This window comes from Clavelina lepadiformis, chromosome 1, assembly GCF_947623445.1.
Source record: "Clavelina lepadiformis chromosome 1, kaClaLepa1.1, whole genome shotgun sequence".
Taxonomy (NCBI): domain Eukaryota; kingdom Metazoa; phylum Chordata; class Ascidiacea; order Aplousobranchia; family Clavelinidae; genus Clavelina; species Clavelina lepadiformis.
Genome location: NC_135240.1, coordinates 24,761,032 through 24,781,553, shown reverse-complemented (window position 1 = coordinate 24,781,553; position 20,522 = coordinate 24,761,032). Strand labels below are relative to the sequence as shown.

The 20,522-nt window shown below is 35.1% G+C and overlaps 3 protein-coding genes across 5 annotated transcripts; 1 reads left to right on the top strand and 2 right to left on the bottom strand.

Annotated features, from left to right (window-relative positions):
• Positions 1 to 109: 109 nt before the first annotated feature.
• On the bottom strand, positions 110 to 3,347 carry LOC143456477 (regulator of G-protein signaling 21-like). The gene is made up of 4 exons (XM_076955172.1): positions 3,153 to 3,347; positions 2,464 to 2,531; positions 2,075 to 2,238; positions 110 to 1,609 (listed from the first exon to the last, which is right to left on the bottom strand). The coding sequence occupies exons 1-4, from the start codon at positions 3,290 to 3,292 to the stop codon at positions 1,394 to 1,396; spliced, it is 588 nt and encodes a 195-aa protein (XP_076811287.1). The 5' UTR covers positions 3,293 to 3,347; the 3' UTR covers positions 110 to 1,393.
• A 3,131-nt stretch (positions 3,348 to 6,478) lies between these two features.
• Positions 6,479 to 15,815, top strand: LOC143456099 (uncharacterized). 2 transcript variants are annotated; one of them, XM_076955142.1, is made up of 20 exons: positions 6,479 to 6,633; positions 6,949 to 6,983; positions 7,958 to 8,003; positions 8,298 to 8,434; positions 8,797 to 8,852; positions 9,916 to 10,131; positions 10,333 to 10,522; positions 10,674 to 10,823; positions 11,025 to 11,100; positions 11,304 to 12,257; positions 12,594 to 12,658; positions 12,809 to 12,997; positions 13,114 to 13,213; positions 13,296 to 13,583; positions 13,715 to 13,823; positions 13,889 to 13,979; positions 14,493 to 14,572; positions 14,756 to 14,927; positions 15,087 to 15,192; positions 15,362 to 15,815. In XM_076955142.1, exons 1-20 carry the CDS (start codon positions 6,597 to 6,599, stop codon positions 15,481 to 15,483), a joined length of 3,219 nt encoding a protein of 1,072 aa, XP_076811257.1. In that variant the 5' UTR covers positions 6,479 to 6,596; the 3' UTR covers positions 15,484 to 15,815. The 2 variants fall into 2 exon arrangements, with proteins under 2 accessions (XP_076811257.1, XP_076811256.1); XM_076955141.1 differs by having other exon boundaries at positions 15,332 to 15,815.
• LOC143456360 (4-hydroxybenzoate polyprenyltransferase, mitochondrial-like) lies at positions 14,181 to 18,175 on the bottom strand. Of its 2 annotated transcripts, none has more exons than XM_076955164.1 (7): positions 17,152 to 18,175; positions 16,850 to 17,054; positions 16,512 to 16,731; positions 16,346 to 16,443; positions 16,118 to 16,277; positions 15,823 to 15,964; positions 14,181 to 15,676 (listed from the first exon to the last, which is right to left on the bottom strand). In XM_076955164.1, the coding sequence occupies exons 1-7, from the start codon at positions 17,651 to 17,653 to the stop codon at positions 15,666 to 15,668; spliced, it is 1,338 nt and encodes a 445-aa protein (XP_076811279.1). In that variant the 5' UTR covers positions 17,654 to 18,175; the 3' UTR covers positions 14,181 to 15,665. The 2 variants fall into 2 exon arrangements, with proteins under 2 accessions (XP_076811279.1, XP_076811278.1); XM_076955163.1 differs by having other exon boundaries at positions 15,778 to 15,964; positions 17,152 to 18,174.
• Between the last annotated feature and the right edge of the window lie 2,347 nt (positions 18,176 to 20,522).

The following is a 20,522-nucleotide window of genomic DNA, read 5'->3' as shown; positions in this document are numbered from 1 at the left end:
GATGCTGTAAGGCAGGTGTCTGCTTTAGCAGCAAATAATTTGTCAGAAATAAAACCGCGTAAATTTTTATTATGCGATTACGCGACTTCATAATACAACCGGCCTTAGGCACCAAAACGCCAGCGATAAGAAAAGTGCTAAAGTGGTGAAAAATTTTCTTCGTGCTCTGAATAGTGTCAAACAAAGACAAACGGAAAAACCATTATCGAAATAATGAAGCCGGGCAAACAGCGGAATACCTATTTGGAATAAAATTAACACGTTTGCGAAAAATACCATGTTACGTCATATTTAAATCAAACCATGGAGAATTGGAAACTTTTTAACAATACCTGTGCTTTGTATGCGTGCTGTATGGTCCGACATAAAATCTGGCTATGTTTCTTTCTGTCCTTTGCAGTATGTTGGAGTTCAATTTAATTTAAAACTTTTACAACACGACGTTCACCTTATTTGAATAAAATTGTTACCAAGGGTATATAAAAAGTTATGGCCAACTACAAATCTTTATGACTTACTACATTCTATAAAATGGCTCTATGGACTATAGAGCAGTGGTTCCCAAACTTTTTTAGCTTGTGGCACACTAGAAAAATTATGAAACGCTCGCGGCACACTTACAAGAGAAGAAAATTTGCTTTAAAAATTTATTTTCACGTGTTAATGCGATGGATGTGCTTATTGGATGGACTTGTGCTTATTTATCAGCTATTGAAGCAGTTAGAGCGCTTTTAAGTCGCATATGCTTGTCTGCATGCCTTATTTTAACAATTTATACAGTTCTTTTCCCAAATTCCAAAAAGATTCGCGGCACACCTGAGAATCTGTGGCGGCACACAGTTTGGGAATCACTGCTATAGAGTGTCATAAGCTAAAAACCTATTAGCCTCTATTGATTTTCGGTCAAGTCCGTTTGTTTTCCATTTTGACAATCCGCTGAACCAGGCGAGGTAGTAAAATAACAAGAACAACTTCCAAAATGTCCAATCTTACTGCGACCTGAACCATTATAGCCAAATCACCTGCAAACGACCCAACACAGTACACGCGCTGCATTTGCCTGCATTATGGTTGCACAAGCTCGACATCGTTACATGTGTTCTCTCTGCCGACAAAATACTTACGACATGAAACTGCGGCATACGACAGATAACTATATACAGTAGTACAAACGTCATCCAGTAAATGGATGGACCGAAATGTTTACAACACAATATGTGATAAAATAAAGGTAGCTAGATAAAAGAGTAGAGATAAATGAATGGATTAGAATTAGATCATAAAAAGCAACCAGAGACACCAGGGTTAATTGAGAAAGTCAACAGCGAGAGCCTGTAATTACACAAAAGAAAGAATGATTTTGATGGTTTGTTTCATAACTTAGACAGTGACGTCAGCGCTTTGGTGAATTGCATTTTTCAATTTGATCCTTATCACTAAGGTGAAGAATGACCTCGCACTTGCGAAACTTTGAGCTGTTCTTGAATCGGATAAAGGAGCCTTTGTCCATCAACTGAAATATGATTTCTTGCGCGTCGTTAAAGATTTCAGCTTCGCATGTTTTAAGGTCTCTTTCCATTTGCTTGCGAACGGAAAAATCCAAATTAACCTTAAAACAAAAACAAAAATTGTCGATATATTTCACTGTCATGTGTTTACGAGGTTAAGATTGGTCGCAAAAAACTGCAACGAATAGTTCGCTGACCAACGCTGTTTCCAGTTACGTTTTGACGGTGGGCGCTATGTGATCGATCAGAATAATAAAAAGAGCAGACTAACGGCAAATCTTTTTTGACAACGCTACTAACCGTTAATGGCCAGCATTGCTCAATACAGTCAAAGCTCGTTAACAACGCTGTTTTTAAAACCCTTGTGTAAAATTTATAGGTTATGTAACGTGTAAGATTTATACGTATCGATGTTTTATGCCCATAGCAAGCCAGGTCTACCAGTTTACATTGCGACATATATTTTTTCTGACTACCAACTGCAGTTTGGTCAACTTCATGGTGTACATTATGTAAGCAGTCTTTGGTAATTGTTAACAAAGTTATATTGAAACATAAGCAAGTACTTCTCGTTTGGAAGATTCCTTGATGAAACGAGAATAGATTTTTTGAGCGTGTTTCTTCTTCTTTTTTGTCGATTCCTCACGAAAAGTGTTGACATCCGACCAGAACTCCAGATTTTCGTCGCTATGTTCATCTTCCAAGAATTGCTCAAAGATTTTATAAGTCTCTGAACGTTTGCTTCAAGTTATTTGTACTTGTGCGGTTATACATCGATGGGTATACAAATTTTAGTTTAACATTATTCATTCTCAGATAATAACTAACCAAGTAGACTACAATTATTCTACTAATTGATTATAAAGTTAAAGTTAATAGAAATGCTATGCTGGGGCTACATCATTAGGCATCGTACTATTAAAGAAACTTTAACTAGATTCTAAGCTATACTTACGTTTGTTGTTCAAGATCATACGCAAAGTCACGACTTTCATAACTTTCATATCAGATGTTTGTTTTGTCCTGTCAGGAAAACAAAGAATGTATGTAGCACTGGTGAATAAACAGAGATACTGTGTCGGGAGTCGGGTGTTAATTAATTATCTTTTACAATATTTGTATAAGTTATATTAAAATACCGCATAATGTTATTGTCAATTGCAATCGGCTTCTACTGGAAAACACTTTGTGAACTCCTCATAATAGTATAAGTATAAAGAAATTCAAATCAGTTAGTACGTAGAATTTTAATGAACCAAAATTACTTTTTATGCCTAACAACGGCATCATCAGTTTCTGTGTAAATGTTTTTATGTTTTAGACCAAGTATTATTCTAAGTACTAGTTACTTTTTAAACGCGCAAAGGCTTAGAGGGCCTATAGCTAGTGCTAAAACAATTTCATCTTATGCTAAAATGCTCTATTAACTGATTAAACTGGTCAAACAATTTGGAAAAAATGTTTATTGCGGTTTTTAACAATTTATTCAGTTATAGTGAGTTGCTCTATTTATATAAAATTCTTTTACACTATTAGTCCTTGTTTAATGTTTCAATTAAACTAAATTGAATTTTATGATAAAATTCGAATAAATATAGTTGTATATAAAACAAATTAATGGAACAAAAAATTTTAAATACTTACTGCATTTGGCCAGCATTACTATTTCTCAGAGCTTTTCTCGTACAGCAGAAGGAAGCAGTTTTTGGAAAATCGTTGTCGTTGCTACGTTGGAACTTTGTCGAAAACGTGGAAAAGTCTGATGAACGTCTGATTATCGGCATAATTTTTAAAATTCTCTATTAATACTGTATAATATTTTCTGACTAATATTTCAAGTATAACTGAGAATAAAATTTGGAAATAAATATAATATTGTGCAACATATATTTTTTGCTTTTTAATTTGTTTCCTGCAAAGCTTTTAAGAGACGATAATATTTAAAACGAAAAGCTCATATTTGTCTAAACTTGTTGCAGACAACAAAGAAATAGGCTATGATTCTGCAGCTATAAAATTCATACATTCATCTTCAATGTGCAATCGACATTTTCAATGCAAACCTACAATTTAGCGACTTTAGGCATGCTCAGACTGGAGAAAAACAAGTGATATTTCTTAAAGCTCGGATTTTGAAATACAAATTTTTATCCCTGTAGCGACTTGCTTCCACTTGGAACATGCCAGGTGTTTTAATCAGGTAGGCTAGCCTACGCCAAAGTACATTTACATTTTTTTCTTTTATCTCAAGTGGATGGCAAAATTGTATTGGGGAAAATTTAGCTTTCAGCTGCTCATTATCAGCGCTGAACAAGAAAAAGCATAAATAATTAATTTAGAAAAGCTGCAGCTGAGCGTTTTTGTTTTCAACCAACCTTATCTGACCTCTGGTACCCGGGTTTGAAACATGTTTTCCACATCAAGTTAAACGCGGGTACTCAGCTCTTTCAAGATGTTCAATATTCTAGCATAATAAATCTGGAGGCTATTTTTCTGTAAGAGAATTAACCACCAGGTCAAATTTTAGCTTCCATAAACAACGCAGTGTTTTTATAGAAAAATTGTTTTAGTCCAACTCAATTTTTAAATTTCTACTCGTTCTTTTTTGTACACAAATCGATTGTTTGTTGTGCTGCTTTTAAAAACAACATCTACAAAATTGTATGACTATATATAAAACTTTGTGGTATTTTCCAATTCCGTTGTTTCCATAACTGAAAACGTACTTTCCTTCCTTTATAGTTTAGTAAACTTTTAGTTTAAAATAAATTAGGAAACTTTCATTAATATATAGCCGACTATAAATCTTATTCCTAATCTCAGAAGTTACAAAGGACAATTAAGCTACTATAAGCTACTATAGCTACTAAGTTATTCTTTCTTATATTTATTGACTTTGAATTTTTCTGAGCATCCTTAGAATATTTAACAATTTAAAAACCCTGTATAAGATAGCAAGCAACAAATATCAAATAAAGTCAGAATTAAAAGTCGTCGCGAAATCAAAGTGCAAAGGTGAATGAGTATCAAAGTACTCTAGCTTTATAGGGAAGTAGTCAAATTGCTTGATGAATAATTAATCGTAACAATATCTACTTTACATCGTAGGCTACGTTCTACATATCCATGTCAAAATTTGTCGTTTTATTTTACGTGAAATTTCCTTTACAGTGATACTGACACGATGTCGGGAATAAAAAAATCTTTTATGACATGCTAATAATTTTTATCGTGAACATGCATCGTTCTTAGCTGTTCAGCTGTACAGGTAGATTTTTCTTGAGCACCCATCAACTTCATCTTTTTTATTATTATTAACATCAATGTATCGTTTTTATCATAAAACTCAACTTGGTGTACGCCAGGTGTAAACAACTTTAGTTTGTGTTATTATAAGGAGCTGCTCCAAGCTGAATTGAGTTGAGGCAAGTGTAAACGCAACATAATATCCATCTCCAAAAATGCGCTTTTCGTAGGAAGTGAGAAAGAAAAAGAAAACAGATGACTACAAACTAATAGACAGTAGGCCAGTACGAGATCAAATTCAGTCATTGTTTTTTTTAATTTGCATGTTGAAATTAGCCATTGATGTTAAACTTATACTACATGGCTTAAATTGATCATAAATTTTGAATTTTTCAATTTCTTTATCGCGCCAAGCTGTTGATCTGATGAACACTTGATGAATGATGACGCATCATAAAATACAGCTTTAATGTTGTTAGATTTCTATGAACGCATAGCATCAGCTGTAAGTTTGTTGCCAAGTGCCGCACTCCAGCTTATCGCTACAAAAGGTATCCTAAGCCTGTTACACTTCACAATGGCGACGCCATTGCGTGGTATTGTTAGTAATGTTAGTATCACTGAGTTACCGATAGTACCTCACTTTTGCATAGGCCATAGGGTCTGGTACACAAGTGCACAACCACAGGATGCCTTTGTATATTAGACCTGAGATACTCAAATTGTGACGTCATCTGATTGCGCACTTGCATACTAGACCCACAGTTTATTTCTAAAATAAAGGATTCTTTCTGTTAGCCTAAGTCTAGAGCTCAATTTGACATCAGTTAGCCAAACAAAATCGGTGTGAGTGTGACCATGTGCATTTTGCAGTCTGCAAAGAAGGATTGAAGGCAAGCCTTAATATTTTTTGAAAGATTATCGTCTATTTTTTGTTTTTTGGCAAGAAGTAATGGGCTGACTTCCCCATTTTATCAGAAAAACTCCCTTAAGCCATAGCTGAACTAAGGTGTTTAACAAAGAATTGAACGTTGATCTCTACTTGCAAGTATTGGAGGAGCACATGCTGAATTTATTCCACATCCATGGCTATAAGATTGATATGCAAGATAACTTTTCTACAACTCCAGACTACGCTGCTAGCCTGCTGTTATAATGGAAAGTGTGGCACTTGCATGCACGAGATTGATCAACATATAAGCCGAATATTTTACGTAAATGGTTTTAAAAAACAAGACAAGTATGAAGTATGACCAAATAATAATGTTTGTTGTTAGTTTCCAGAAATATTCGTAGTTCAGACTAAAGTTATGATTCTAGTGGAAAAATGTAGCACATTCTTAATCATTTTGTAGCAGATATAGTTTGTAATGGAAAGTGAAAAATGTGAGGGTCTATGGCCCAGAGACTAAGATACCCTGTACACTCTCAGTTTGCATAAATAGTAGTTGGACTTGCTCAGTTTTCTCATTTTGTAAAATGCTAAATTATACAGTGTAGATATTTTACAGCGTTAATTGATGAAGTGTGTAAAGGTACAAAGAGTCCTTGCATATTTGTCTGTTTAGAATTAATTAAGAACTACCAAATTTCTTACTTTGGTACACCGAAAGTTTTATTTTTTTTATATATTATTTTTGATAAACAAAAGTAGTTTAGCTTGTGTCTGTAGTTAATGAAAAAATACCATTATGGCTTATTTTGCTTTCACGTACGCAGTATTTTTTGACAGCAAAATAGGTGCATAATTTAGGATGTTTTACTGTCTTAATTTCTGCTGATACTCAAGTGTGAGATGTAGACTTTCAAAAGCAAAATCAGAGAGGTGTATTGTCTTTCCAAATGAACAAGTACGATGTATTGGGAATTGTTGGAGAAGGTTAGTATGGATGAATCATGCATAATTATGTTGTATTTTCTTTCTTGATGTGTATTCTGCAGACTGTGTAAAGAATCTTACATGTTAAAGACTTGAGTTATATATGGTTATGGTTGGCTCGTTACAACCCTGGAATTGTGTACTCATATAACGCTGTCACACTGACCAATGGTGGTTAATCTTTTTGTCAATCTTTGACATTTAAAGACTTTGTTAAAGTTAAGTGATAATGCATTTTTGCATTACTCTTTGTAATACTTAAAGTCATATTTCATTTCACATTGCACAGATACATATACATTTTGTTTTATGCAGGAGCGTATGGTGTTGTGTTGAAATGCAAGCATAAGGTATGTAAAAAGAGTTTCATGAATTGTGTTAACATGCTATTTCTTTGCAATTATTTTTTAAGCAAATTGACAATGGCAAGCAGGATTTATTCGACTGCAAACACTATTTACTACAAGGTTACACTAAAAGGAAATGTGTATATATATATATATATATAATTATTTTAAATATGTCTGTACTTTTGCTTGTAGCTTGACGTGTGTTATCCTTACATTGTTCCTTTCAAAAGGTTATTTTTTTTATTCGTTTTGTTTTCAATGCATGCATTTATTTATACATTATAAATTGCTTTTAACTCAACATTTCATTTTACATATAATTATATATTGGTGTTTTAACAGCTCATTCTTTTAGTTGCTAAGTAAAAATATTAGCAACTCTTTGTGGGAAGTTAAATTTTCCATAAAAGAAGCTTTTGCTTGTTTGAAGTGGCTTTTAAATATAGATTTTCAATGGCTCTTAGGCATATAATTTTACTTCACGGTAGGAATGTAACTATAACTATTTGAGCTATTTACTTTTGTCAAAGTACACAAGGGTACAGTTGACTTGCTTTATTTGCTCACTCCCCTTCTGTCTGGTTTTGTTTCTTTTGTTCGATCAGTTGCCTTTCTGAATGGAAGACAGCGCTTTGTGAACACAACACACATTGCTCAATATTCTTTTATTATCACAGTTGGAATAATATAGTCGCCTTAACTTATATATTATTCCTTTGTTGCCTTTACTTAAAAAGTCTGTTTGAAAACTCTATATGATATTATTTGAAATGAATCACTGGATCACTTGGATTACAGATTTTGCTGTGGTGTATAAAGTACAATTGTCCACATTTCAAATTATTGAGTGCATTGAAGCTTAGGATTTACTATCAACAAGTCTTTGGATTTCTCTGTAGTATGTTTAGAATGTTTTCCCAAACGTTAATTACTGTATCTTTTCCAAATATTTATATTCAACCTTTTCCTTGCAGGAAACGCAAGCTCTTGTGGCAATTAAAAAATTCAAAGATAAAGAAGGTATGCATGTTAAACCATGAATAGTGCGTGTCGTATCTTGTGGTAGTACATGTCAAATTCATAATTATCTTTCAATCTGTCTTCTACTCATAAATAATGAATCTAAAAAAACACGGTTTGCACCTACTGCTTAAAAGTGAAATCAGTTATTTTTGAAAACCAGCTGCGATGAACTAACCTATGAACACCCGATAGCAATTTGTCGTGTGCAAAACTCTTGTTTATTATTTAAATGAAATCTTTAAAAATAATTAACTAATGAACAACTGTGTGCAAATAATATGCTTTATTTAGACAACGAAGATGTTCAGAAGACCACTCTGCGTGAGCTCAAGATGCTCAAATCCCTTAAGCAGGAAAATATTGTTGAGTTGAAAGAGGCATTTAGACGTCGTGGCAAGCTCTTTCTTGTATTTGAATATGTGGAAAAGGTTTGTTTATCTTTTCTTTGTCAGTTATATTGTTATATTTACTTTGGTATATATAACGCATTTTACGATGGTATGATGATGTCTATGTGATGATGTTATGTCAGTTATAAATATGCAAATACCGGTAATGCTAACTTAAAAACTTGTTGTAAACTTTACGTCATTATATAGTTTCCAAATAAGCCAGCTTAAAATAAACAATAGTTGCTTTGTGAACAGAGTGAGCAATTCAAGATTCTAAACCTACAATGTGAAACACGTCAAGCATTTGTGCGATACATTTTGCTAATCTTGACGAGTGCTTAATGAACCTGTCTTGTTAATGATGTTGTAATGGTCAACTAAGTGTACTTGTCTTACAGAATATGCTTGAAGTTTTGGAGGAGAGACCTAATGGTGTGTCTCAAGAGAGAGCAAGGTGAATGAATTAAGACAAGCATGAAATTATGTCTGCTCGCTTTTACATGACTGATTTGTCAGCTTGGTGAAATGCTGCAATTTTGAATATTATGCCACTGCCATAGTTACTGACTTGTATCTAACATGGTTTGTTCTTAACATTTGACACAAAACACTTTCAATTTACAAAATACATTATAAATAATAGAAGTAAATAATGCTTACAAGAAGATGGGAGTTATTTGTCCATTATACACAATTGTCCGGTAGTTTTCCGACATTTTGCTTATAAGATTTAAGATAATGGAGATAAACGTAGATTGGGTAAATATCTACTGTGATTGGTTTGTGGCTTAAATATATTTGCTTTCCAATGAATCAATGGGCTTGGTTGTAAACTGCGTCAATGCAAATATACTCAGTGTAGTGTAAATTGTTCGTTTCTGTTTACTCGTGTCATGTCCATAGAAGTTTTAAGTTTGCTTTTCTTAGAACAGAAAGTAAATGACGCAGTTTTGTTTTTATAAACGCAGTTGCCTTGCTACTCAGTGATTTTATACTAGATCGTAAATTTTCATACACACTCAAATCTTATCCAGTTGTAATGGCAGTGGACTTTGTGTTGAACACGAGTTATTGAATCATTTATGGAAAGTTTCTTATCATATTGGTGTCATTTTTATTTGGTTGTTTCATGAGAATATGGAATCATTTTTTAAAAAAATTTTCTTTTGCTGTGAGAAATCTTATGTTTTTCTTCTATTATTCACTTTGGTTTCACCTATACAATTTTGATACTGGATGATACAATGCATTTGATTGTATTTTACAACTTTTTTCTGTTTGTTGCACTTATTTGGTAGAGCTTATCAGTAGCATATTGCTCTAGCGCTGCCTGTTTTCCTGATCAAGCTCTCGTTAACTTTTTTAGAAGTGCCTCTTCATCTCTAATGTTGAAAGGTTCTTTTTCAGTTTAATAGGCAGGAGCTGAGCATAGAAAGCATGAATTACGAATTGATTACTGCTTTGGTCTAATCACATTGATGTAAGTTATTGTTAATCCTCATTTTTTACCTTTGTAGGAGCTACATTTATCAGCTGCTGAAAGCCGTACACTGGTGTCATGCAAACAACGTCATTCATCGAGACATAAAACCTGAAAACCTTCTTATCAGTAACGATGGAGTGCTTAAGTTATGTGATTTTGGATTTGCTCGACAAGTTTCGATGACAAATCGTTCAACATATACTGATTATGTTGCCACTAGGTGGTACCGCTCACCAGAACTTCTCTTGGGGTAATAATATGTCTATTTATTGACAAATATATTTGGTTGTAAATTTATTGTTTATTTTTCTTTTGTAGGTGTTATTCTCAAAGCAAGTTTATTTTAGTAATAGGGCTAGAAAAAAATCCTTAGTTCTAATTTAAATTATTTCAGGACAATTGTAATTAAATATTTTAGATTGTTTGGTGGAACATTTATGTCTTTTCTTAGTTTAAGATATGACAAGGGCGTTGATGTTTGGTCAATTGGCTGCATTTTGGGGGAGCTCAGTGATGGTCAACCGCTCTTCCCCGGAGAAAGTGAGATAGATCAACTCTTCACCATCCAGAAGATGTTGGGAGCCCCGCCTCCTGATCAGATGAAGGCCATGTTCACTGCCCATAGATTTCGAGGATTAAAGGTGGATGGTTGTCACTTCATCATCTCTGAAGTGATATCTATCAATTTATTAACTAACTATTAACTAGTGTCACTTGCTGCTTTGTGCTTCTGTTATTTTCAAATTTTTCATAACTATTTTTTTCTGGAGACCACCTTTTATTTTTCAACAGTTTCCTGTGACTGCGACATCAGAGTCGCTTGAGCAACGGTATTGCGGTATAATAAATGGGATAATGTTGGACTTCATGGCAAAAACCCTCACTATGGACCCAAAGAAACGTTTTACAACTGCCCAAGGTCTTGAGCACCCTGCGTTTCAGGTGAAGCAGCACAGAACATCAGAGTACTTGCATTTCTGATCGAGTGATGATTTCAGATCTTAAATCATACAAAGCAGTTTGCATAATTATTATAACAATTGGTATAATATTTAAGGTTTGTTTTAAAAGCTGTATGCTGGTGATATATGTTAGTAATTATTTCTGGAATTAGTCAAACGATCACAGCAATATCTTCTTTAGATTGAAGGGCTCAAAGACAAAAATCTGGATTTTTTCAAGGAAACTTCTAAACTTGCCAAAGCACAGTCTGCTAAAAGTAGGTTCATGTTTGTTACAGTAATTTTTAATGTAATCTATGTTTATGCGAACTTTTTGTCATGCCATGTCAGCATGACACTGATGATTGATTGATTTATAATTCATCTGCATGGCCTGTTTTCAAGAAACAATGTAGTTCAAAAATGCCATTCATCTTCCACTTATTGTTTGTTTACTATTTCTGTTTGTATATTGCTGCAGGTCTATCAAGGAAAAATAAAAACTTGGACGACTTAGACACCTTAAATATTTCTGAAGTACCCTCTAATGTGGACCTGCTTACCTACCAGCCTAATAATAAGCAGAAGCAGCAAGCTGATTTAAATAAGAATGGAGTTTTGAGCAGAAAAAACAAGAAGAGTGCCAAACTTCTTCATATGTTGAAAGCTCAGGGTGATACAAAGTCAGAAGCTCAAAAGAGCAACAGTGATATAGCTCTGCCTGATCCGGCCAATGCATATTCCTATGGCAGTGACAGTAGTATCTTGGACAATGCTGCTGCGGACCAGAACGGCTCATTTTATACAAAAAGTCTGAATTCTTCTTCTGATGCTGATAATGAGACGTCAAAAAGTGTGAATCACAAATTGAACAGTTTGAAATGGGCTCAAGCCACAACACCAGTCGGCAACAATCTTCGCAATCCCTATCCAGGGGATGATTTTTCTGGAGATGTTGGAGACGGAAGAAGTCACAATGTTACTGAGGTCCTTGATGAAGGAAATGCTTCAAAAAAGATCACCTTTAAAAACTGCTCCTCGTCGCCTGAGGATGATGCTGAGGACAGCAGTTGGTTTTTGAAAAAGAGCATCCTGAAACCTAATTTCGCTGAGGATATCAGCGAGGAAGATGATAACGTCTTCTTAAAACGAAATAACAGCAAGAAATTGGACAATAAAGAGAATCTTTACAGAGAATGCAAGTCTTCCCTGGCCCATCAAAACATGGGAAAACTGCATCCAGATTCAGATCTGTCTCCTCAAGAAGATTTTTATCATTCACCACGAGATGCAGGTTGTGGAAGATTTAGCGACTTTTTCCAAAAACACGATGCAAGCACTCAATTGAACAAAAGTAAAACTCCGCTGATGACAGAAAACAACATAAGAGCTGCCATTGCCGCTACCCTACAGATGCCAACAATTAATTTTAGAGGTAAAACAAAAAAACAGATATTTCCAAAAAATCTTTGCAATTAAAGCAAATGTAAAAATATTCAAAACTATGACAGCAAGACTAAGATGCTTTGGTCTTGCCTAGTCTTTGATCTCGAGAGTACAGTGCCCGACAACATACTATCGTGACTACGGCCATTTTCACTGAAAGTCAAAGCCTGTAAAATTAGTGAACATATCGTTTAATGAAAATTGTTTTAGTTGTGTTGATTGAAACAGTTTGGTGCTACAAAACTAATTTCAACCCTAACCAAATGATAAGTTAGCATTTAGCCAGTAGATTAGCTGCGAGTGAGTAATGAATTTTGTGGTGTAGGTGGTCAATTTGACCAGATGAAAAAGACATCTGAGAGCAAGGATTTACCTTCATCTACTGTCAAGGTAATGATTTCTTCCACTCGACTACCTCATAGTAATATTTTTATAGTCCGTAATGAATAGCTGAAATTCGTTTCTTCTCATTCTACTTAGCACCGCAGTTTTTAATATATTTGTATAATTCTGCTTGATGAACATTAGCATGGTACGCAGAGTTCCAAGTCTAACTTTTTGGGCAAATCGAAAACATCACTGAAAGAGAAACATTCCAAAGAAGACAAGTTAAATCCCATGAAGGAAAACAATGATTATCCCAGCCAGCAGAGCACCACCAAAGGGGTGGTGAACAGCGTGAAAAGCTTTATGACATCAATACCAGTTGAAGAAAGTTCCCATCAAAAGGCAAGATGTTACAGCTTGCAAGTTGTTTGTCGGTCTATTTAAAATGTTGTATGGCGTTTGGTATATTGGATTCAGTTTAAAACTGGTGTTTTCTAACTTTTTATGTATGACCACAGAACCGGTTTACAGAACTTTCCGATTATAAAAAAGAACTAAAACGAATAAAATCAAGCTTTCTCAGAAAGAAGATCGATCCTGACAAATCAAAACTATCAAGTGATAAACTTTAAAGACACATTTTACATTGAAAAAAAGCATAAAAGTCAGCTTTATCACAATCAACGATTTTTCTTCACAGAGCTGCAAAGGCACGAATCTCTCGACTCAAATCATTCCTCATCAAGTACTGGAAGCGGAGTGCATCATCGTTACCATGGAAGCGACGGCACCAACAGCCACCTTCCGCAAGCATCCATGTCAACTCTTGTCGAAGGCGGCCATCACTATCACGCACAGCAACACTCCGACCTGACTGGCCTGTCGAGCACCTTAGCAGGCAATCTGCACGGCCAGCAATCTTCTACTCCTAGGACACCAAAGGAAGGAAAAAAGGCGAAGGAAAAAAGAGCGAAAAGCCACTACAATGGTAAACCTTCAAGTTTTTATGGTATATTACTTTAAGGTACTACTTCAGTTCAAAGTATGTTGAAATTAAGGCTTGAAATTTAGTACTGATTGTAAGAGATGTGTTGATTGATTAAGTATTTTACTTGGAAGATTCCATGCTTGATAATGACAAATCATCTCTGGGAACTTCGTTTGTTGCAAGGGCCTACTCCCGACTCCATCATCTGCATGGAGAGGAATCAAGTCCTTACGATAATAGGTAAAATATTGGAGTTCTTCAAGCACAGTTTGTCGATAAACTCTGTGTATTTTTGTCTATTTTAGTGAATCTTCTCGGAGAGAGCCTGCTATCACAGCGAGTAAAAGCACCATTCCTGGCATTATGCCAAAAAAGAAAAAGGGAAGAAAAAATAAAGTATTGAAAATTACATTTTTTATCTTTTGTTTCACTCAATCTCATTCCTTCCAGTTTTCTCGGATGTGAGGAACACATTTGTGCTTTTGATGTAATTTATTAATTTACGAATAACATCACTAATTTGTTAGCAAGCAGATCTTAGCTCAGTTACTTCAATTTGTTTTTGTGCTGGCTTAAGTCTGACGAAACAAACAAAAGTATGCAAAAGCTCGTGTATTAACAAAGAAAGTTCTGCTAAGACTAAAAGCAGATCAAAGCATTTATTTACAGCCGTTTCAAGTTTAGTAACTGTACTCAAATTCAATGCAAGGTAGAACTAACTAGGCGATGCGCATATTTACTACTTATGGGGACAGAACGTGTTAAAAAACAGGAGTGAAATTGACTTACTGTAAATGCGTAAGGATTAAGGCTTTGATTTCATGTCAATATCGTGGTTGTAGGTGCTTGACGATATCTATCTTAACAATGTATATGCATTTTTTTGCTCAAACGTTTATTGATATTTAGGTGAGCAATGTACTTGATGACCGGGCAAGCTTTCAAAATTCTGGAATAGTTAAACAGCATATTGCCTTATGGGATAACAGGTGTGAAGACTGATATAGTTGAGTGTCACAGAGCTCTCAATGAGCACATTGACATTATATCTTGAAACGTTTTAGCATTTTAAAGAAAGCCTGTTTCTTTGTCATCAAAATTCAATATACATGTCATGGTATCAGTAATTTAATTGATAAACTTTTAAGGTTTGTCTTACTCGCTTACTTCAGGGCAAATGAAGTGCAGCAAAACTCCTCCACTAGAGGGAAAAAAAGTGTTGCTGGAGTGGGAAATCCGTCCAAAAGCTATCGTAAATTGATGCAAACTCCTGTCCACATTTGCGATACAATGCCACAACACCAGCCCACGTATCCGAATCAACAATTTCCATACATCAACCAGGTCTGTGAGCAATTTTGTCAATAGATGCTTTTTATTATCACGTTTGTAAGGGTGAAGAAGTCTAAACTCATGATTTTCTGTATAAGGTTGTCTGAGGGTAAGAGTGCTCATTATAAAAAGTATGCAGTAGGCATATTTCTGAACGCATACTTTTTGCAGAACAATTTGCAGTTAACAAATTACCAAAGTGGTCCAACAGAATCCAGATTAAGCCATGCAAGGAACAGCAATTCACATCTACCCAGAACTGACAAAAAAAACTTAGGTATGACCTTTGCTGTGTAAGTTTTGTAGACAAATTATCAAGCATGCTACATTCAGAACGTATGGTTTTCTCCGCCAGACAAGAAGTTTTATGTTGGTTGATGTTTGGCAAAGTGCATTTAATTCAAACTTCTTATCAGACTATTCACTGGAGGATCAACTTAACGCAGATTTGCATATTTCTTCAAACAACGGAGTTCACTTTGAGGCGTCGCCACGAAACCACAACGCAATGTTGAATTCAATGAAAAGTGCAAAGCGGCGAAAAATACCAGACTATAATGCCAGCTAAAATGTAGCAACTCTAATTAACGAACAAAGGTAGCAGTGTTGAATCATTTAAAAGCACTTGCAAGTGTTACTTTTTGGTAACCAACAAGCTCAACGCACATCCAGGTCTTTTGTATTTTTTCTGCCGTCCTCAGTGCAACTATATTACATGTGATAACTTTACCATAGCCTTTTCTGCTTTCCTCATGGTGTCTCTGTAAACATTCCCACCAAAAGAACAAATCTCTGTAAGTTCTTGCATTCAAAGTTTTATTTTTGTATGTTGTTTTTTATTTTTGTATCAGATGTTACTCACAGCTAAATTTATTTAATAAACGTTGTTATAATTGTTAATTCGCACTGTTTTCGGGTTGAACTTTCTTTCTTTTCGGCTGCAGCCAGATGGCTGTGATAATTCCAAGTGAAAGTATTACGCCAAACCATCGGTTCATGTCAAAGGCAGCCCAACATGATGCACGACTGGCTACATTTAGAAAGTAAAGCTGAAAGGAAATGAAAACCCAATAAATGCTGATCTGAACTTTTTATATGTATGTCAATACTAAAAATGATATAATGAAGTCTTTACCATTTCAATAAGCTCTCACTACACATAGACACATGTAACTACATCATGCAAGGATGGTAGGTATTACCTGTTCTGCATACTTTACCCCACTTATAATAAGCGCAAGGATAAATGGTCCATCAAGGAATCTTGGTAAGCCGGCAACATAAATGAAGACAAAATGCATGATGGCTGCAGTTGATAGAAATGTAATGATTCTATGCTGCTGTTGCTTTAACTCCTCCAGTCTTTAAAAGTGAAAGAGGATATGTAACACAGTCTTAATACACAAGGTCTAAAAGCTATGCTATCTCACCGGTCCGGTAAAGCCTTTTCTTTTAATTCATCGGCACTATCTTTCATGAACAAGAGAGGCACCGACTTAATACCTGCTTTTGGATCATCCAAAACATCCTATAAACAGGGATTTGTTGTGTAAGATAAAATATGCACAGAAATATATAAATTGAAACCACTGCTACCTGGAATCCATAAATGGTATCATAGTACATTGTCCAAAAAAAACAGCTGATGTACAAAGGTCCAACTATTGTCCAGTCAATGTAACCAGTTACAGCAGGGAACCCCATGATTGCTCCTATGTTGAAGGTCAAGCCCAAAACTGCTTGGGGAGTAGACATAAATCGCTTTGCAAGTGGATAGAGAACAACTAGGATCATCGATGCGAAACCAATCATGATACTGGAAGATGTAAGTAAGTTAATTTAGATTTTAATAACATACACCAGACTACTAAAAGGTTGTTCTCAACGAAATGCTACAAAATTTACTTGCGTGAAATTGCAAGCAGAGTTATTACCAAGTAGAATTAAGTGACAAAAGTATGCCCAGAGACAGTGTAAGCTGAACCGCAAGAGCTTTCAGAGCGTCGTTTCCACTTATTTTTCTAGATGCAATTGGCCTATCTTTAGTTCTTTCCACATGCTTGTCAAGGTCACGATCCCACAAATCATTTATGATACAACCGGATCCACGCATAAGCATAGCGCCGATGCCAAACAACCCTGAGGACGATAACAATTCAAGAATCAAATTTTACACGTTTTCATCACCTGCACTTATCTAATGATACATAGCAACATAAAAAGTTTCTTAACATACCCAGATAATATAAACTTGGTAATTCCCCAGATGGAGTTGCGAGGCAAATGCTGTAAACGCATGGAAAGTAAAGCAATAATGTTCCAATTGGTTTATCTAACCTGTTTAACTGCAGATAAGGCTTTATATGTTCTGGTGCCATGTCAACAAATGTCTTAGCAGTGTAACGTTGAAAAAAGTTTTCAACTTTATCTTCAAATTGGCTTCGTTTTTCATAAAAAGATGATAGAATAGGAACATCTTTAACTGGCTTTTTAAATTGTTTGGTTGGTTTATTGTTACAACAATGTGAAGTATGAAGATTTGCTATGGAAGTGAGCTTCAACCAAGGCTTAAGATTGGTCATAAATAAGTTCCGTTTCGCTGCTCCATAACTTGCAGGATTACTACAACTGAGAGACCTCGCATTGTTACACCAGGCTTTTGGAGCTTGCATAAATTTGTGTGACGTCATCGCATGTTTAAACATACTTTTCTCCAGCAATCTCACAAATAGCGACATTTCAAATCAGCAACTTGACCATCACAATGTCATACTTTCAGACAACCAAACATTGTAAGATAAATGAATGTAGCCTATTATTCATATCATTGCATGTAGCCAAACAGCTGCAATGCCTAAAACAACTATCTGCTGCTGATATAAGACAACCGGAATTAAAATCTTATTCACCGCCTTCAAGATTATGGTGAACTACTGTCTGACTGTACACAGATTAGATGCGTGATAAGATGGATAAGGGGTCTGCTTGAATTTTGTACTCTTATACAATAACAGTCTCACTTCTGATCGAGTAGAAATTATAATAATGTCTTTTCTATTATCTCATAACTTCTTCCCTTCATCTCAAGTTGGAGAGACCCCTCAAATCGCCGAATCCTCAATAGGTACAAAACGACTGGGCTACCAAACCTCAAACTTCACTGAAGTTGTTGCATTCGTATCGTTTATTGCTTGTAGGGGTGCAAAAGCAGTCTTTTCCTCGTTCAACGACAGAAAGATCAGGCAATCTAGCGATAAGGGGTTAAACATCTGAAATCTTCCAATTCTATGCAGGCAACAACAACAACAACACGCGCATGCATGTTACGAACGCCGCATGAAGCTCACGCCAAAGTTTCCTGTGGCAAACGCCAACAACAGTTCTGCCAAATTAGCGCTGCCTAACTAATTGCTCTTTAATGAATTCCGAAATGAAAACATTCATTCAATAATTTTTGAAAAACAATAAAGAATAACTAAGCGTTTTGCAGGTTCATTAAAAACTTGGTTGTAAATTCAGTTTCAAACCAGTTTTAAATTCAAACATCTTATGTCTTTTACGGCGTTGTAAAGAGGGTCATGCTTCGTCGACCCATTTGACGTCACAATTGTAGCTACGTTTAGTCTGGATGTCGCATTTAATCATTGAATGGAGTGTTTCCGTTCGTTGTAACGATTAGCAAAGATGCCTATAGTGGAGGTTAAAGTGTTTTTGGATGATGTCAGTTTATGTAGTATATTTACCAGGAGATTGTAGGGATATAAATACGGAACAGTGTTTCACTTTGTATGGTGAACGTATTTACTAAATGTAAAACTTTTATAACTGGTGTGAGTTATTCCTTTACCAATTGGGATTTTCTTTACTTTTATATCAGGATTTAGTATTAAGGATGTATTACGTCATAACTTTTGCCTATTCTGGCTTTGATGTCCTGATGTAGGGCTGCAAAAGTACCATGGACACAAATATTTTTAACGAGTCTAGTATACAAATGCACAACCACAGGATGCCTTTGTTGACTATAGACCCCAGCTGCTCAAATTGTGACGTCATCTGGTTGTGCACTTGTATACTAGACCCTTTTTAACGCCCTATACAACTTGATACTTGTTGACTTTGGTTCAATTTTACATATTTTACTCTTGCTAGTGCAGTACTGCCGATCCAGCGGTCATTTGATATTTTCTTGCCGCTTTGTAGTATTAGATCCAGTGTTTGACTGTTTATGCAAAAGTTTAGTTATTATTACCGGTAGTTATTACACTTCCCATATTATTAAAATAATGGTCAACTTTCTGGCTTTACATACTTTGTCGTTGGCTTGGAAGCAAGGTGGTTCAAGCACTGGCCTTGCAATAAATGTGGATTGTGTTCCATGTTCGATACCCAGTGGCGCCATACAGCTGTAATATTTTTGGGCAAGGCGATAACGACACTTGCTCTTATTCAGTGGGCCCAGTGGACAGTTCTAAATTCGGGCAGTAGCCACCGTACTACATGAAAAATCAAAAAAACCAAAATAAAAAATGTGTGACAAATTGAACTTGCGCAAAGGCTAACTTGGTGATCGAGGCTCGAACGATGAGGAATTATCAACGACATTAATTCGTGCCAAGACTTTTCTCAGTCTGAGGATAAATATTATCATACCATATAACCATACCATGTTTGGAAAATCATGAATGATTAAAAGTATGTTTGAAATGGTGTTTAGATGCTTATTTTTATAAAGATACTCTTTTGTGATAAAAATGAATATGTTGTAAATTTGAAGTTTTTTAGTTGCTGGGCAAGTACTGTGAACCTAGAATATAAAGTGTAGATTAAAATAAGTTAAATCAATTGATCTATTACATGCTGGGTATGGTAAAATGCTCATCTCACTTAGCCCTTGTGTGGCAAACACTGAAAATTTCTATGAAAAATAATATAATACCATGAGGATTAGCATGAAGTGTGTTTGAAAAACGTTATTTTGACAATTTTTAGTTTAAGATTATGATAACAAAGGTCTCAAGGTATATCATAGTTAAGTTGAACTTGCCCCTAAAAATTCCAGATTTGCTTAGCAATCAGGTCCATTCTCAAAGGCTGATTGAAAATTTTCCAGTTTTTTATTGGTAAATTTCATGCATGCACAACTAGTTCATCAAAAAGTACAGCAAATATATTTTCGTAGATTTTCTCTGCAAATGGAATTTTGTATGTATACATCACTTGCGCAGTTTATAAACTTGAAACAAACTGATGCCAGTGAGTATCCGCTCAAAAAAGTGAAGGATATTCCCTGCGTTTTGCTCTGCCATTTTTGCTTTTGAACTAAGCGGTTTATCATATTGTTAGTTTTTCTGAAATAAAAAAGCTGTTGGTTGGTTTGTTAATAATAATACTTCTGAGTAACCAAATTAACAATACCATACAGTCCTGGTAGTGTGTTAGGTGGCAGTATGTTACTATGTGGTATATACATATATCAGCCCTCTTTGATCATCTTTGTTTTTTGGTTTATTGCTTTACAATCATAGCTTTTAATCTTAAAATCATGACTTTTTCTTTAAAACGTTTTTAAGAAAAGTATATACCTGATGACCTTGTCTATTATCT

Excerpts from the sequence above, each read along its gene's own strand:
- LOC143456477 (XM_076955172.1), bottom strand. The coding sequence starts at position 3,292 with ATGCCGATAATCAGACGTTCATCAGACTTTTCCACGTTTTCGACAAAG. Across the intron at positions 2,239-2,463 it reads TATGATCTTGAACAACAAAC|AGACTTATAAAATCTTTGAG; the intron begins GTAAGTATAGCT and ends GCAAACGTTCAG. Across the intron at positions 1,610-2,074 it reads AGGAATCTTCCAAACGAGAA|GTTAATTTGGATTTTTCCGT; the intron begins GTACTTGCTTAT and ends TTTTGTTTTAAG.
- LOC143456099 (XM_076955141.1), top strand. The coding sequence starts at position 6,597 with ATGAACAAGTACGATGTATTGGGAATTGTTGGAGAAG. Across the intron at positions 6,984-7,957 it reads TGTTGAAATGCAAGCATAAG|GAAACGCAAGCTCTTGTGGC; the intron begins GTATGTAAAAAG and ends TTTTCCTTGCAG. Across the intron at positions 13,214-13,295 it reads TGACAAATCAAAACTATCAA|AGCTGCAAAGGCACGAATCT; the intron begins GTGATAAACTTT and ends TTTTCTTCACAG.
- LOC143456360 (XM_076955164.1), bottom strand. The coding sequence starts at position 17,653 with ATGTCGCTATTTGTGAGATTGCTGGAGAAAAGTATGTTTAAACATGCG. Across the intron at positions 17,055-17,151 it reads ACCAAGTTTATATTATCTGG|GGTTGTTTGGCATCGGCGCT; the intron begins GTATGTTAAGAA and ends TATCGTCCTCAG. Across the intron at positions 15,965-16,117 it reads GGGTAAAGTATGCAGAACAG|CTTTACTTTCTAAATGTAGC; the intron begins GTAATACCTACC and ends ATTTCCTTTCAG.